The 19,275-nt window shown below is 42.5% G+C and overlaps 1 protein-coding gene across 1 annotated transcript in view; it reads left to right on the forward strand.

Moving 5' to 3' along the window:
- Nucleotides 1-333: 333 nt before the first annotated feature.
- The window catches only part of BCAR1 (BCAR1 scaffold protein, Cas family member), a 167,087-nt gene continuing 148,145 nt past the window's right edge, over nucleotides 334-19,275 (forward strand). The window contains exon 1 of the mRNA XM_066582246.1: nucleotides 334-931. Within this exon, the coding sequence (XP_066438343.1) occupies nucleotides 920-931 (12 nt within the window). The 5' untranslated portion in view covers nucleotides 334-919. The remainder of the gene's footprint in view (nucleotides 932-19,275) is intronic.

The following is a 19,275-nucleotide window of genomic DNA, read 5'->3' on the forward strand; positions in this document are numbered from 1 at the left end:
CCTTAAAGTCGCCTGGCTAAGAAAAGACAATAGTATATATTTTTCTTAGCTGTAGGGCCAAGACGAAAATCCTACAATGTTCCTTCCATTGATTCATCCATGCTGTCATAAACCTGTCAGAGATCCCATGCCTTGGAGCTCCAGACTGTGGCAGTCTCACACCTCCTTTACCACAGGGAGAGAAAGAGAGTGCTACCCTCCCCCCTGTACTCATTAGCATAAGCAAGCAGAGACAACCAATGAGAGCTGCTCCTGGAAAGATGGGTCTGGGCTGAGGCATTGATGGGATAATGTTACCTCTCCCCCGGAATCTCCTCCTCTCTCTCCTCTCAATCTGTGTAAGAGACAGGGAAAGAGGCTGCTGAGAGACAGCCAGGAATACAGGGAGACTGCATGAGACACAAAGAGCTAGAAGCTGCACTTAATCCTATAAACAGACAGCCTGGAGGATCAAGAGACATCCAGGGATATTAAACCGGATAGGAATACAGAGGAAGTGCCCGGAAGGAAGCCAGAAATATTGCATTAGCAGCTCTGGATACAGGGATACTGCAGATCACACTGGGTGACTGAGAGTCGCACCAAGGTCCTGGGATTCTATCTACTGACCAGACCGCCAGGGTGAAGATGACCGGTAACAGTGACCAAATTCACTGACCAATTGCTATAGACAACGAGACAGCAGCAGAAGAGAAATAGAGGGACATACTGTCATATCCAGCCTTGCAATATTGCATAAACCATCCATAAAGAAGATTGGTGACAGTCACTCTGGTGGGAAATGCTTGGTATAAAGTAAGAAGCAGCAGAAAAAGTCTGTGGGGTCCAGATCTGGTATTGATAACCACCTTGGGACAGGATTATAGCAGATCGGTACTAAATAGCTGGATTACAAGTAGATCCCCCTACAACAGAAACAATGAACTATTTGGTAAGTACTGGCATTAACCTTTTATGTCCTGTCTTGCTTTGTTGCAACCAAGTGATATACTCAATGCAGGAATAAATGTAAAAGTGAGGAGAGTCTAATTAGACAGATATGTCTGGAAGGTTTAAATGAGAGACTGTCGAAAAAGACTTTGGAGCTATAATACAGTCTTAAAATGAAGACGTAAATGTAATGATAATGTATCCAAGCTCAGATATGGTTGAGCTAATGGTTGCAGAATCGCCATTAATCAAAAGTCTGCTGGAATAAGAACCCTATTCCTATATGCTTCAAAAACTATTGTACGTCCTAGATATCGACATATACTCTATAATACCAGTTCAGACATTCACATAAGAACACCGTACATGTACACATATTCTGTTCCAAAGGAAAACATTGTTCCTCCATAGCCTTTAAGATGCTATAACAATCGGAAGACATGATTGTTCTATCACCACACATGTAACAACACTGCAGCTGTACAACTGAGATCCTGCCATTGTACCTAAAACAACATACCCCATATGATCACATTTAGGGTGCAGCAAAAACATAGGGTTATGAAATGTAGAAGATGTCCCCTGAAATTTTAACTACTATGGGCTACAAAAGACTGTCATTACCCTGACAGAGGGCCAAGAAGTACAGGACTAGCAGGAGAGACTGCAGGCAGAGTCATCAGTCTACAGACCCTCATAAAGGCCTGCAATAAAGAACAGTGAATATGCCAGAAAAGAATTTGGAAGATTTAGCAAAAACTGCCAGGCGACCATACATAGAAGACAGCCAAGAAATACTTGGATGTTAGTGACTAGCACACCACAGTCAGGAAGGAAGCCAGTAATATGTGAATAGAATCGAGACTCCTCCTGGATTAAAATAACATTAAAGGGGTTGTCCCGCGGCAGCAAGTGGGTCTATACACTTCTGTATGGCCATAATAATGCACTTTGTAATATACATTGTGCATTAATTATGAGCCATACAGAAGTTATAAAAAGTTTTATACTTACCTGCTCCGTTGCTGGCGTCCTCGTCTCCATGGTGCCGACTAATTTTCGCCCTCCGATGGCCAAATTAGCCGCGCTTGCGCAGTTCGGGTCTTCTGCAATCTTCTATGGAGCCGCTCGTGCAGAATGCAGGCTCTGTGTAGCTCCGCCCCGTCACGTGCCGATTCCAGCCAATCGGGAGGCTGGAATCGGCAATGGACCGCACAGAAGAGCTGCGGTCCACGGAGACAGAGGATCCCGGCGGCCATCTTCAGCGGTACGTATTGAAGTCACCGGAGCGCGGGGATTAAGGTAAGCGCTCCGGTAAGCTTCCTTTACCTCCCTGCATCGGGGTTGTCTCGCGCCGACCAGGGGGGGGGTTGAAAAAAAAAAAACCCGTTTCGGCGCGGGACAACCCCTTTAAGACAGTGATTTCATGTATCAGAAATACTATATATGCTTACATGAGTGGAAATAATGGAGCTACCGTTATTACTATTACTATCCAGGTCTTTCCTTCAGATATGTAGAAGAGTCTGTTGGTATATTTCTTAGAAGGCCTTAAAGCTAAATGATATTCATTTAGTGTCATATCGCTCATCTAATAACGTCATATATGCAGTAACACTGTGTTACAATATATAAAGTTTCCCCATGGAAAATTTGTTCGCTTATAAGAAAAATCATGTTGGCTGCATTTTTGCACTGACATCATAAAACATTTTTCATTATTTTTGATGAAAGGAGTTTTTTGAGACTTTAGAAAAATTTGAAGGCTTAAATTAGTGTAAAATAAAGAAAAAATGTATACTTAAAGGGGTTGTCCCGCGGCAGCAAGTGGGTCTATACACTTCTGTATGGCCATAATAATGCACTTTGTAATATACATTGTGCATTAATTATGAGCCATACAGAAGTTATAAAAAGTTTTATACTTACCTGCTCCGTTGCTGGCGTCCTCGTCTCCATGGTGCCGACTAATTTTCGCCCTCCGATGGCCAAATTAGCCGCGCTTGCGCAGTCCGGGTCTTCTGCAGTCTTCTATGGAGCCGCTCGTGCAGAATGCAGGCTCCGTGTAGCTCCGCCCCGTCACGTGCCGATTCCAGCCAATCAGGAGGCTGGAATCGGCAACGGACCGCACAGAAGAGCTGCGGTCCACGGAGACAGAGGATCCCGGCGGCCATCTTCAGCGGTAAGTATTGAAGTCACCGGAGCGCGGGGATTAAGGTAAGCGCTCCGGTAAGCTTTCTTTACCTCCCTGCATCGGGGTTGTCTCGCGCCGACCGGGGGGGGGGTTGAAAAAAAAAAAACCCCGTTTCGGCGCGGGACAACCCCTTTAACTACTCCAGTGGCTCATCATCCAGCGATGAAGCCCATGCGCTCGGAATCCGGAAGAAGCCAGTGGCGGTCATGCGCCATGCATTGAGTACGAGACCACTCAGCCAATCACAGGCTTCAGCAGCCAATGAAGAATCACCACTGAAGCCTGTGACTGGCTGAGTGGTCATGTGCACAATGAACAGCACATAACGGCCCATCAGCTTCTTCCACGTTCCATTGGAGTATGTGAGCATATACTTTTTCTTTATTTTACACCATTTTAAGCTTGACTTTTTATAAGTCCCAGAAAACCACTACATGTTTCTGGGTAGTGGGGGGGAGGGGGGAGTTTTGCGAAACAATGAAAAGTAAAAGTTGGATAGCTTCCCTGTCAACCAATTGTGTTACTGCTTTCATTTTCCAAAGACCCTCTGAAAAATCAAAGGAGGAATCAAACCAGTTGCTTTGACTACTTACTTTCTCCTTGCACTAGCTTTGATAGATCTCATGACTTCATAGCAATAATGAACAGCAAACTTAAACCAGTAGTTTTGGTAAATTTTTGGACTAATGGAATATATTTTCATTACTTCAAAACAATCAGATAGTTGTCGGAAGAGAACCCAACCACTTAATTGCTGCTGTATCAGCCAAATTATCTCCACATCTATGGCCAACATTTCTGGAAGTTGTTATCTCACACTCTCAGTTTCTATCTTTTAAACTTGCATGTCCTGTATATATGTACAGTTGTTATTGTAAATGACTTGATTAACTTGGACCAAGCAGCTTCTCAGTGGGTCTAGTCCACTGTTGTACTGTAGCTAGTTGTATGAAACAAAACCATACGTACATCTTTGTTGTAGTCACACTTGAGAATTCGATTCTCTTACCCAGACCTTTCCTGACCTTCTGACGTGCTGTAATTAATTCTGTACAACTCTCCAGGATTTGTTGTTAGAGTAGAATTCCTGGGAAACCATGAAACTTCTGACCAGTGTTGAACTAGACGCTAGCACTTTGAAACAAAAGACCAGCATATTTTAAGGATGTCCAAGGAATTTTAGGACTTTGTAGGGGGAACTCTAATCAGCTGCTCTAGAAAACCTGGGAATAAAATAAAGACCTAGTTATACAACAACCACAGATTTGCCAAATACATTTTTATATAACAGAAAAATGTTGGACTCTAATTGTAGCAAAGATCATTCTGATGTAACATTAGTACTGGACCAATTAATTCTCAGGTGACAGTTGTTAAGTAGCCATGATCTCTAATAGAGATTACCTTTAAAGCTGAGCTGATCAATTTTCTTTTGAAGGAACACATTTCAATCCTTTTACCACAAGGAAACCACTAAAAAAGAATCCCCTTTAGGGAATCCTTACCTTTAACCTATAATCCAAGAAAATGTTGTTGCAAAACACCATAAATATAAATAGTAATTATATAATTCAATCCTCTTATTATTGGAAGGATCAGCTGAATTGTTGCACTTACATCCACCTTTTAAGGGTGTTTCTTTATATATACTTTATTGGGTGCAGTAAATGAGCTGAACTTTAAGGAATTGTACCAAGATTGCAAGTTATCCACTTTCCAAAGGATAGGGGATAACTTTCTGGTTGGTGGGGCTGCTAAGATCCCTGCTGATCTCCAGAATGGGACTCCCGTATATCGTTCTGCCTGTCACTGTAGGGGTCGCTTCTCAGTGACGTCATCATGCAGGGAGCGCTGGCTGAGGATGAGTGGTCTGCGCCCCATTCATTTTAATGGGGCTGACAGAAATACCCGAGCGGGTGCCACTCAGCTTTCTTTGATACTGAATGGAGCACTGGTGTGCTTGTATGACCAGCGCTCCGTTCAGTCTCCTCCTCACTGCTGGGGGTGCTGTAACTGGCTGCTCAGCTGTTTGGGCACCCACAGTGTAGAAGCAGCTTGCTCTGACCCCTGTGTAGTAGCTGGCTCTGGTAATTACGGCGCAGCTCTCATTGATTTTAATGGGAGCTGCACCTGCAATTACCAGCGCCGAACACTGCTTCTGCTTCATACTGTGTGTTTTGCTGGTGACAGTGTGCGTACAGAACAGCTAATCGATCAGGGTTCTAAGCGGCGAACACCAACTGATCAATTATTGATGATCTATCCGGAGAATAGGTCATCAATAAAAAATAACCTAGAAAACCCCTTTAAGCACCATAGACTTGGGTCTTGTATGGAGTCTGAGTGTAAGGGACTTGTATAATGTACATACTATAGGCATTATAGAATAGTCCCTAGCAAGTGAATTTACGGTTGTATCCCATAGATATAGACAAGATGCATATCAACTAGCAGTCCTGATGAGATAGCTGAGGCAGTGTCATAGCTGTTGGAGCTGCAAATGTTGATGTCGCACTGAGGCCATGATACAGGGCTGCTCTACTGATATACAAAACCAGCCACAGAGATACAGAATATAGTATGTCTCTAGAAAGTAGTATTAAAAACTATTGGAAACCTTCCCCCATCTGTCAGTATAGTCATTGCTCTGGCTCTAATTTTTTTCTTGTTTTTTTATTTATACGAGATACAACTAAAAAAAAATCTCCACTGGCCCCTGACTATTAGTCGATCACAGTAGGTTCATGAGATTAGTCTTCCAAAGTGAGAGCCGATGGTAATAATTAGGCCACATTCTAGATAAGGCTGGGTTTCCATATGTCCTTCAGCTTTTTTTTTCTTTCAGTGTTGCAGTGAAACGCTGGAGAGAAACTGAGGTAGAACTGATCCCATAGTTTTCTGTGGGACAGTTCAAGGCATCTGATACATTATTTTTGACTGCTCGGGACAGAAGTTGCATGCAGTGTCTTTATGTCCAGCTATGGATGCCAGGCTGATACAAAAAGTGCAGCAAAATGGCAACAGTTTAATCTTATCCAGTCATGAAAACATTGGCCAGACACAAGTGATGTATGTGAACCCACTGCCTAATGGAGTCCGATCCCGAATATAGGACCTACTTTAGGAACTTTGATCCCCCCAACAGAGTCTATGACAATGAGTGTTTTTTAGAGATAATTCCTTTAATTCTGAAGACAATTCCAAAAGTAAACCTATTCTCTGCACTTTCCATTTTACTACAAAAGCCTCCTCCAAACGCTTAAGACAAATCACTATGATTTCATTAATACTAATCATATTTTAGAACTAAAATAGACAGTGGTTAGAAAATCCAGATTGTACATTGCAGAGCTAGACTGAGGCTAAAAATGAGTCAATTTCCTTTTGGCACCAGCTCAAATCTCTGTGAATAATTGGCCCGGATCTTGGTATTATAGAAAAGTCGGCATAGCTTAACCTCTTGAAGCAAGTGGGCCCCACTGCTGATTACTGTATAGACGAAGCCGAGCATTAATCATTTACCAACAGATAACAAGCAAGGAAACCGGACTTGTGGGCGGATGGAAGAGTTGTACTTTTATAGCCTGCCCTATGAGGTATTTCTCAATCTCATATAGCTGATAGCTTATATTGGTGGCTAATTATTCACATTCTGTGAAGTCACAGAGCATGTATTCCTTATTTCAGCACAGTAATGAAAGCCTGGAATTTCCTCTGCAATAGGAAAGGTTTGCAATAGGAACTTCTGTCCTTTGATCACTTGGATGGAATTTATGGTTGGGTCATACTCATAAGCCTTTTCTGCCAAATATGTGTCTGCTTATTTGAGTGTGTTGTAATTTGGGGTTGGTGGCAAAGGGCATTGTCATTGATTGTTTACATGTTTCTCCTCCATGAGGGCAGCTAAACAGAAATTCTATGGAGGACACATCAATACTGTAAATGCATATAGGCTGTCATGACACAGATGATTCCCCACTTTCATGCTGTAGGTAGAAAGATGTGTGACAACCTCTATGTCAGCTGTAATAGCAGCTATTTTGGTAGCCACTACCTTCCTGAATACAGATATATCTAATTGTTAGAAGATGACAAGTCAGAGTCTAAGGATCCTTTTTAGTGATGAGCGAGCATACTCACTACCGGCAATTGCTCTCTCGAGCAATTGCCCTTAGCGAGTATGCTTGCTCATCTCTAATCCTTTTATATGGAGCAATTTCTTCCAGTAAGTGAGTGCCGATCAACGAGATCAGGTCTTGTCTGCCTGGCCTCTACACTGGATGAGGACAAGCAAGTGTTTGCTTGTATGATCGGTGATCGTGGCACAGTCAGGTGAACGTTCTTGCCTGTTAATCAGCCTTTGCAAAAGGTTATCTAGGATTTACCATCAGTGTCTGATTGGCGAAGGTCTGATAGCTGTAAGAATAAAGTGCCTACTGTGCTAGGAAAGTGATGTGCAAGTTCGCCTCCTAACAGTACCATTGTTTTTCTGTGAGCATTGGGTCAGCCATAGACTAAAATGAGCCGACCATACGTTCAGGCAACACTACCACTTTTTTCCAGTGATCATCGAGAGTCCCAGTAGTTGGACTTTCATTTTTCAGACATTGAGGGCACATCCTAGTGATATGTCATTAATGTCCTTGGTGAGAAAACACTTCACATAACTGGGTTTTTCCAGCGGGGATGTTATGATACTAAATTGTACATGCTTTCTGTAAATACACTTAATGAGAATTACAGTTAAGTGACAAATAGGAAACTTGGTTTGGCAACAAATTTTCCAAAATATTACAAACATCTGCATGAACTATTTTTGAACACATAAAACCTATTGTCACTTTCCTCTGGGAATATTGTAACAACAATAGAAGACAAACATATGGAGCGTTTATTTTGGAGACGTTCGTCTGAGTAGGGTTCTTCTTTCTGGCACTTTGTCCAGAATTGTGTAAAAATAATGTGATACAAATATATCAATATTGCATTTGGTAATGTGCCCAGAGTGGTGCTGTCAGTTTCTACCAGTAATTCTCAAATCAGAAAACTGTCCAAACAATGGCTCAGATTGTAGCTACAGTCTGCTAAGTACAGGAAATATATGGAAAGAAAATGAGCGTTGGGGAGAGGAGACAGACAGACGTCATAAAGACTTAGAAAGAGTGTAGCTAGAATAAGTCTGCATGCATTGGGACGTTGTATCAGCACTTCACACACTGGTCTAAGAAAACTGTCAGCGGGTGGCAGTGCGACAAATGTATTAAGAGGCCAGGCTGAAAACTACGCCACTTACGGTATAAAAGTACCAGTACAAAGATTGGCTGACACTGTATGCCCCAGGGGCTATGACCATCTGTGATTATCGTGTAAAGGCACCCAAGTAAGGGCTCACACGGGCATATGTGGCCCACATACTCTGCACATATTTTTCACAAGAATAATACACGGTGCTAAAAGCCCATTTATTTTTATTATGACACTCACACCTCTGTTTTTTTCACGCTTGTATTATGAGCATGAAAAAAACACAGCATGTCCTATTGCATGTGTAGTACATGCTAATATAGGCTATGGGGATTTAATAAATGGTACGCATATGGTACGCGTGGAGAATACGTGCGTAATATATATGATAATAAGCCCGTGTGAGTGAGCCCTTATGGTAATAGTTAATGTGTAATAAATGATTACTGTAGTTCAATTCAATAGAAATTGGATTAATCCATCGTAGAAAAATTGAGGAATTAACCCCTTAGCCCCAAAGTACATTCAGTTATGTGTTCCGGCTGTGGAGTTTATATGAAGATGGATCCTGCTCCATAGACAAGTATGCCGGGCGGGTATCTTTGACAGCTGACATCCACCCGAAACAGCTGGGATCAGCGCTGACACTGATCACAGTTGTTACATTTTTCAGCTCCGACAGTGGCCTTAAAATGTCCCGATTAGCATCCTAAATAGCCCCCTCCTGATGGTATTGCGAGGAACTATTTGGTTATCATGGCAGCCCTGGGCCTTTTAAAAGCTTGCTGGACCATGTGGAAGTGATAGCCCCTGGTTTGAGCTCACCTCTGCTTACTGTTAAAAGCCTCTCCTCTGCAACTGATGCCACGGCAGTAAACAGTTCTAGTTCCAGCTTTGGCCACACTGGGCCTACAAGTGACCTGGTCAAGAATAGGGCTTGGCTGCTTGGTCTGCATCAGAGAGTCCGAGAATATGTATGATGAGAAAGCTGAGACATCATGATAGCAAACTTGCAACTTTTTAATTGAAATCTTAACCAAATACAGTTCTCAACTGAAAATAGTGTTTAAATGTTAACTTTGAACGTTTGCATGGATAGCTATCAGAGCATGAATGGGGGAGTTGGCAAGATATCTTTCCGGGTAAGGGCGCCCACCCACTGGCGTTTTTTTTCACTGCAAAATTCGCAGGTTTTTTTTTCTGCAGGGGGTCTATGGGACTTGTAATGTAAAAATCGCGATTTACCGCGATATCGCGATTTTGCACGATCGCGATTTTAGCTTTGCATGTCCCATAGCCCAAAGACCCCTGCAGAAAAAAAAAAACGCTGCGAATTTCGCAGTAAAAAAACGCTAGTGGGTGGGCACCCTAACCCGGTAGGTTAAAACATCTTGCACTTCCTTGATGGCCAGTAATCTATAGGATTTCTTGTATGCATCTGCTGCTCACACGAAGTTACTCCTCTAATGGCCCACACCTACATCCACCACAACACCTCTAGAAACACTCTCCCTCCGTTACACTTACAGTGTGAATCATATTAGTAGCTATTTTAGCAAAGTACACATGGATAAACTGTTCATTTAAGGATTAATTTTCTTACATACCAGACATATCCTTCTAGTAAATCAGTCGATTGTTGTTTTTTTTTTTTTAAGACATTGACCATTGCCTGGAGGAATGAAGAACTCTTCCAGCATCCTACACAATTACTATATACACACATTGTTGTTTGGTTTTCATGTCCTCAGGGTACTTTGAAGACATGATCATGCAGGTGTTGTCTCCTGACAAGTCTCAACCAAGATGCTATCTGAAGCCGTGTTCCTGCATTCCTCTTTAGCCACATATTTTCTTTTATTCGTATAACCTTGGTCTATACATGTATAGCACAGCGTTACAGCTAGGAAGGAAGGTCCAACAGAAGTTGTATGACCCACGGAAATGGCTATAGGACATCCAGCTGGAAGCCTTACGGGAAACAGGATTTTTGTTTAACTAATTCTGTGCCAACAAGATACTTTGAAACATCCAAACTGGTAGAATATTTGTTATTGTGTTTTTCCCTCGACAGTTTTTTTTTAAAAACTGTTCTATACTCTTTGTCTAATCCAATGAAGCTTCTATTACTGAAACAATAATAATATCAGGCCTGGCCACTGCAGTGGGAATGGAGCTGTCTGCCTCCTGCAGAAACCAGCTCAGTGAATGAATGTAGTGGCCCAGTAAACAGCTGATCAAAGGGAGTCACGGATTGCCGCCCTCCACTGATTTACTATTGATGGCCTGTCCTAAGAATAGGCCATGAATAATTTACAACTGGACAGGCCTTTAAATATAGCACTTTTTATATAGTACTGTCTTTTTATGTGGCAGAGGAGTCTATGGACGTTTCAGCCACCAGAGCCAGGCACAACTTGCGAACCCTGATAATCTCAGGATGGGTAGAAGGTGTCCTCAAACTACTGGTGAGAAATACAACCAGCTACTTGCAGGACACCACGGACCTACTGAACAAACTGTCAACTGTAGGTCCCTTCCCTGATGGCACCATCCGTGGAATCCTTAAATTCCAATATCCCACACGAAGATAAAAAGTAACATAAAATTAAACTAAAAAGTAAACCAAAAAAATTAACTAATTTAAAATAAAGCAAAAAAAAAAAAAGGAAGGGGTAGGGAACGTGTCAGTAGTGGTGTTGGAGATGGTAGTGGATAGACCAAGTTGGCACTTCAACTGGCTCCCACTGAAGCAACAGCTCCATGTCCTGCATGAGGCAAGGCAAGCCCACTGCCTTTCCTTAGAATTGATTCTAGAGGTTGTAGAGTGAATGACACAGCATGCCTCAAGTACCACCACCTCCTCTTCCTCCCAGTCTAAGGCACACAGCAGTCAGTCTGCATCAGTCACTGATGAGCATCCACCCTCTACTCCACCTGTGCAAAATACACTGTTTGATCATTCAGTGTCATGGATGTTAACGGAAAACTGATGTGAGACGGCGCTCCACCCACTGTAATATGATATTGGTGTGGTAAATATAGAGATGGGACTTACCCGGTGTAGGTGGGTGGGCCTGGTGTAAGACCCCCCACCTAACACCTCCACGTCCTGGTAGGCGTTGTATATATTGCTGGAAAACTTGATCCAAGTTTCCTAGAACTCCTCTCTCCAGTCCGGAAAATGAGATAAAGCACAAGGAGCAAGCAGGGATCTGTCGCACCACTGGGTAGGGATGCGACTACATAAATGAATATGAGAAAAAAACGAAAAAAGATCCAGCGCTCCAGAGAGACCTTTCTGACTCAATTAATCAAAGGCTCCTTGAATATCCAAAACATATAAATACTTTTATTGAAAATATGTCCAACGCGTTTTGTCGCATAACAGCGACTTTCAATAAAAGTATTTATATGTTTTGGATATTCAAGGAGCCTTTGATTAATTGAGTCAGAAAGGTCTCTCTGGAGCGCTGGATCTTTTTTCGTTTTTTTCTCATATTCATGGATGTTAACGGGGCAGTCCAAACAAGCAGAGGGAGAAAACAAAGACACTGAATGCACTGATGCCCAACCATTTTTTCCATGTGGAAATGGAGGTGCCAGCTGCCGTTGCTCACTGTAGTATAGCGTCCAGTCAGGAAGAAAAGTAAGGGGAGGTGAAAGATGATGAGGTACTTGACCCAACATGGACAAGCAAGGAGAGTCATCACAGCAGCTCACAGTGGAAGAAGGAAGAAGCGGATAATGTGGGGCAGCACCTTGCTAAGACAGGGAGTAGACTGTCACAGAAAAACATAAGGGCTGTACTGTCACCATTAGCTACTACTAGTAGTACAAATAGCAGGCCCACAGCTAGGGGGATTTTGCCCAAAGCCACACTCCCTGTGGTATTGAGTAATGGCGGACTGGCAAGACATTTGGGAGATCGGTGTCCTTTCCTCCTACTCTTCGTTCATTGACAACAACACATTACTGTCCTTGAGGCACTGTAGTCTCTGGTTTAGCATGCAGACAACAGGGATGGTCATACTAAATCTGACTACACACTGTGACACACTGGAGTGGTAGTTGGGGTAGTTATCGATTTTGATTTTGATCCCCCCTGATCTCCTTCAACACATTTCTCCAGCCATTGGAGAAGTATAGAGGAGGAAGAGCAAGTGAAAAAAGAAGAGGAGAGGGATTATACAGGTTCAGAGGCAGGGGAGGGGGCTGTGCAACATTTCTTCCATTCATCACTATCCCCAGCTATTCTACATGGATTGTGGGACCAGGAATGTGGGCCATCACCCTTCGGCACTTTGAGACATATGAGGGCTTTTATGCTGCAGTGCTTGTAGAAGAACCTTCACATGGCCCACAACAAAACATAAGATCATTACTGGATGTCCACCCTCCCTAATCCTCGCTAGGCCAAAATGACAAATCTCACTGCAGCAGTGGAGAGTGACCTCAAAATGCAGCACTATCAGGACAGACTGTTAAGCAGCTTGAGCAGAGCATTTGGCTGCAGTGATGCATCTGCAATGAATAGCAACTTTGTGTCTCATGTCAGACGAGCAGGAAGTCGCCACAGCAGCACCACTACCGGTGGCAGGGGCAGTTTAACAGAGGAGTGGCATAATTGTTCAGCCTGTCGCAGCCAGCAACAACAGCACAAAACAGGATTAACAGACACAAGCAGTGCTAATCCATCATGGTCAAAGAGTATGCCAGTTCCCGCATGAATGTACTCAGACATGATGTTGGCCTCTTTGGCTTCTGGATGTCTAAGCCGGATGAGTGGCCAGAACTTGTACAACATGCTTTAGAGGTGCTTGCCTGCCCCGCTGCCAGTGTGCTACCAGAAAGGGTACAGCTGGGGGTATGATAACTGATAGACACATTCGCGTGTAAAAAATTAACCAGGTGTGGATTTTACCTGAATTTTGCACCCCCATGGCAGATTCCATTAGGTAGCACACTGGCAATTTTTACTCACACATGACTGAGCATAGATTTATATCAAAGACCATATTGTGCCCATAAGGTGGTTTTGCGGCTGGTAGTAGAGAGAGGAGAGCAGCACCACCACCATCTTTCCTACTTTTCCTCATTCCTCAAAATGAACATTTTCGAAAGCCCAAAAAACAGCTGTAGCTCTACAGCTTTTCCTTGGATGTGGTCCGTGTTTGGGTGTTCTGTTCGCCTGGTAGAATCAGTCCTTTGCAAAATACATGGAATGTGTGATGTGGAAAATAAAAGGAGTGGACCTGCTCCAGCGAAGATCTGGTGAATTGATGACGAAGTGGTTCTTCTTACAAATGAGACGTTCCAAGTAGTGAGGTGGTCAGAGAGACATGTAGAGCCTGTTGGATTGACTGTAGAGCCTGTTGGATTGACAAGTGATACGTGGAGGAATTTAGTCAAACAGACAGGTAAAGCGGCACAACCCTTAGGCCCCCTGTCTACGGGCATTGTGGTATCCCACTGACAGATAGGCTGACCGCGGAGAATCGCGGCAATTCGCAGCATGCTGCGAATTGCCGTTCGCAAGTGGAGAATCGTGGACACGGGGTCGGCGCTTTTTATAGCAACGCTATGGAAAGCTTTAGACGGCATGATTCGCCAGCGGTAAATCACGCCCATGGACAGGGGGCCTTAGATATATGTGCACATACTCAGGATGCGTTTCAAAGCAATAAAATGCTTTTTCCTCAGTTGTGCTGGAAACACACTGTGCAAGATGTATAAAAAACATAAAATTTGCGTATAGTATAGGTATACATAGCTAAAAGGCAAGAGAAATAGAGAGAATAATTCAAATGCATATAGTGAGAAAATGAATATATATAAAATATGTACGTTTGTATTTCCTATGGATTATGCAGAAGTCATTAATCAATATAAATCATATATTAAAATTAATTAAATAAAATATATTAAAAATGCAAATGATGGCTGCATGGTAAACACAATAATATAGTAGAGTAAGGGGTGCTTTACGTGGTGTATGCAAAAAGGGCAGTGGAACAATTTCAAATGCTAATCTAGTACATATAAAAAGATGTAATAATAATTACAATCGTATAGTATCAATTGTGTTTGTGAGTATGAGTATGCATAAGCAGGGATAACATTCGTACAATGCATTATGCAATATGAGGAAAATACTCAAAGTAAATAAGTAATGGAAGGGCACACAGTAATAGCTAACTGATAGTGATAATTATGGTGGTGAAAGGGGATAAAAGGAAGGGGGAGGAAGGACCTACCTAATGTGTGAATGCACATGTAGGTTACTTACCACCTGCATGATGGAGGAGAGATCAGCGTGTGTGGGCTACATAGGCTGTACTGGTGGAGTAATGCTGGTAGTTGAAGCTGCTTTGGCAGGAGATGTACTACATGCACGCGGTTACATCGTTGCAGGGAGACGGAGCTCGCGCGAACCCTCCGCCACTGCCGGGCTCCCTCTCAGCTGTTGAAGCGCCCACTTGCCTAGATGTAAAAGCACTGTAGATGCGAGGCGTTTTCATGTGAAAACAGCCTCGCATCACTGCGGGGATGAAGGGAATCCCCGCCATGGCTATCACAGCTGCAGGCCACCATCCCTATTGAAAGCAATGGGCGATCTCGCAAAAAGATAGGACATGCTGTGATCTGTTTACTGCATCGCATTGTGTTACCATGCGGGAAAACATTGCTAATGTGTGTATGAACCCATTCAAAAGAATGGATTTCATATTTGTGCAACATTTGTGTGTCTCGTAACGCACAAATCCCTCACAATTTTCTTGCCAGTGTGAAGGCAGCCTGAGGGTTGTGCTGTTTTACCAGTCTTTTTGACTAAACTCCTCCTTTGCAAAATATATGACATTGCTTTAAAAGAAAAAGCACCAAACATGCTGTCTTGCTTAGCCTAATTTTTGGCATCTCTACAGCTGTTCCCTGGAGAAGGTCCATGCTTCAGTGTTCTGTTCATCTTGTAGAATGTATCACTGGCGTCATTTTTGATATAGGTGACCATATGTGGGCCTTCTCTCCTTTACAATGACACATCTGTGCTATGAGTGACCTTCACACCACTGTACACTATTTTTACCAAGTTTTGGGAGGAGTACAGTGTCAGGGTGCGGGCAGACGAGCGTAGGCGTATTTACGTTCGCACGAGCGCAACGTATAATCGCCCGAGCGATCGTTTTTCACCGATCACGGCCAGAGCTAGAAAGCGTATTTTCGTTTGTTCCTACTTTGCAAACGGTCTTTTCGGCGATCGAATATGCGTTGGCGTGTATTTCGGTCGCATATGTTCCGTTTTTTTTCGAATTGCCGTTTTTACGCGCCGTAAAATCGCCCATGTGAATGAATACATTTGAAACCATTGCCTCAGATGGTCACGTATATACGTTTGGTCGCAAAAACGCGCCGTTTATGCGCTCGTCTGCCCACACCCTCACTCAGACATGTGGCTGTATTACCTTGCAATTTGGGGGGCCTTGGCTGTATTGAGGACCTTCTAGAGAGCAAATTAGTGAACCTAATTTTTACTCCCATTTACACTAATTGGAATCGGCCATCCCAATTAACAATGATTTGGACAATTTCCATTTGCATCAGTTAGAGATCCGTTATAATTTTATAAATTTTTAACAGATCCTTTTTTCTGCAATGTAGGTCTATTTTACAACTTCAAATGCTGTGTTGCAATAAACAGGTCCATTAAACTGAAGCATAAACTGATATGAGGGGATAGTTTCCATTAGTGTATGTTCCCCATTGAAAGCAATGTTAAAAAATAAGATAGAAAGCTCCATTCTGTTTGGCTTCCATTACTTTGGTTAAAAAACATTGTTGCAGGTCAGTCTTTTTTTTCTGTCAAAAAGACAGATACCAAAGCGGTACGGAGGAAGGGAGAAAACTAAAAATCAATATCAGGATTTAAAAGGATGCGGTTTTTCAATTTTTCTGCTCCTACTGTGGAAGAGAAGAATGGAAAATTGAATGTTGATGTGAACATAGCCTAACATGTGTGATGCCATTTGAATGAGGAGGTTGTGTTTCATAATGTGCCGAATAGCCATTGCCAGGCGCTGTTAAAGAGCAAGCTCATAAATTCTCATTCCTGACAGTGTTGAGTTGCAGATGGATTCTGGGTAGTGACATGGTTAACCTTCCAAACTTTTTTCCCACAGTGAAAGGTACTGTGTACATATGTTTAACACAGTAGTGTCATGTACTTCTCTGGAGTCCCCATTAGCATACTACCACGCATATATTTTGTTGTCAGACCAGAGATAAATTGTCATAACTCTTGACCTAACCGCACTGACAATATTAGACAAAAAGGAGTTTGTGGCTTATTATAAGGCCAGGTTCACACAAGCGTGTTGGTAAAGCGTATTATGTGCACAGGTTTTGCATGCGGAATACGCCGTACCAATCTCCCATATGTGGACACGTTGTCACCCACACAAATTATATGAAATACACGCGCAAGAAAAATCACAGCATGTTGTATTGTGGCATGTATTACACAAGATAATGAATGGCGTTTGTCGGCGTATGTCAAGTACACAATGTCATTGCATACTCGCAGCGTGCCGCGCACATGTCTCCCATGGGTGGCACCAGTGAATTATGGCCGTCTGAGCCCGGCTTCACTTGTTTTTAGAGTGAAAAGCTCTTGAATTCTGTCCGCGCGTTGGAATCTGTACAATTTTAAGGCCGCTCTCACATGGGCATATTGACATTGCATGCGCAATTCTCCTGTGAATGACATGTGATGCCAATAGCCCATTGATTTCTGTTGGGCCACTAACACCTGCGGTTTTTTGCGTATATATTACTCATGTGAATAAAATCACAGCATGCTCTATCTTGGCACATATTACATATGTACGCCTACGTATGTGCCGAGATAGTGCATGGGGATTGGCGGCACGCAACAAGTATGCATGTCATTGCGTATTTACTGCATGGTCATGTGAGAGAGATTTGATCATGTGAGCTCGGCATTATACAGTAATGGCTCGTTAGTTTCCAAGTAGTACTAACAATTATTGGTTAGTTTAAGTGCAGATGATCAAAAATAGTGGATCAAAATTGATCATGCATGCATAGACTTCATCTCTATCTATTAGCAATATAAGTAAATGCAGACTTAGCTTGCCACAATTCTTTCCACACTGCAGCAAACCCTATTCTTGGGGGTGGTGGTATTACTTTTTTCCATATTAACTTTAACCAGGGGACATATATTAAAGCACAATTTTCTTTTATTGTGATTTATTTTCTTCTGTGATTTTCTTTTAGTAGAATCAATTCAAGCAACATTACTGTCCTCATCTGCAAAGTTACCTCCAAGTTGGGTTGAGACCTAATTAGAGCAACATGTTCTTTACCGCTTTGTAAATATATCCTCCAATTAGTTTTAATGATGGCAAGCACATTTTGTAAAATCACAGTAATCATATACACTATTTTGATACATGGTAACAGAAATATAACATTGTCCATTGGAAACACTTCTGTGAATATATTTTGATACATCAACATTGGAATTAATAGTAGTTGAGTGCACTGCAATTATATGCCCTGAATGGCCATTTTTACACACATCCACATAGGACCTCCTTTGTCCTTCAAAGCTGCAGCAATTTGTAGTGGGGTCCATCCACACGTATCAGAAGACCCAAATTGGGCCAAGAAAACACGCCATTACCCTACTTCCACCAGCCTGAACTGTTGGCACCAGGCAGGAAAGTTTAACTCATTTATGCTGCTTGTGCCATCAGCATGGGTCAACAGAAATCTGGATTCATCCAACAAGGTGCTGTTTTCACATTGATCAGTGATCCACTTTTTGCACTTTCCTGCCCTCTGGTTGTCTGCTGTTATAGCCCATAATTCCAATGCTAAAAAATGAGTTTTGCGTTCGCACATGTCGATTGGGGCACCAGCATTGTATTCAGCTGCAGTTTACTTAACTGTGCACCATATGTTCATGAGAATGATTCTTCACATCCTCCTCTGACCCCTTTCCTTGAGTTCTTTACATCCACAGGATGTCCTTTCCTTGGATGTCTTTCCTCAATCACATGATTCTTGGTATACTCTTCATGCCTCAACACCTTTGCATGAGAAAACCCCACAAGGTTGACAGTTTTTGAAATACTGGACCTGGCTACTTTAGCACCAATGACCAGACTTTGTTGGAACTCACTTAGATTGCTCAATTTTCCCATTGTAATGTGGATCCAAACTTGAACTGATCCACAGAAAGCTTGCTCACTTGATTTTATGCTGCACTTCAGGGTCATGGGTGTAATTTCCATACAGGGAAACTCCAATCATGAAAGGGCCGGTGCCTTCAGTGAGTATAAAATATCTCTTAGCACAAGGACAAATATTCTCATGTACTATGGTATGTGCTTTTTTGACATAGTACATGGGGTTGATAAATGGATCCTCAGCAGTGGGGCCCCTTGCTAGTTATTTGTCTTTGGGTAGTTCATTTACCTGCATGATCTGATGCAAACAAAAATTTATGGTTATTATACATGAGAAAATGTTAATAAATTCTAAATTTTGTAAGTATTGTACTTGAGAGGGTTTAATCTGAAGTGCAGAACCGGAATGTCTACAGCCCAGGCAGAGAAAGGGTTCATACCGTGGTTTATTTAAGGTGACCTTTGCAGAATGCGTTTCCTTTTCCTTATTCAAGTGTGGATGAGATGTCAGCTTTATATATGTATGCCCTACCCCCTCCACCACTCCCAGCTGCTCTCCCGGAAAGTCCTGGATGCCTGACACAAATACTCTCCATGTTAAGTACATGGCTCTAGTCTACAACACATCACACACAAAACGAGAGCACTGTTCATACTGCTTCCCTAAGTTCATGAATAGAATGCCATCATAAC

The sequence above is a fragment of the Eleutherodactylus coqui genome, chromosome 11, assembly GCF_035609145.1.
Source record: "Eleutherodactylus coqui strain aEleCoq1 chromosome 11, aEleCoq1.hap1, whole genome shotgun sequence".
NCBI classification, from domain to species: domain Eukaryota; kingdom Metazoa; phylum Chordata; class Amphibia; order Anura; family Eleutherodactylidae; genus Eleutherodactylus; species Eleutherodactylus coqui.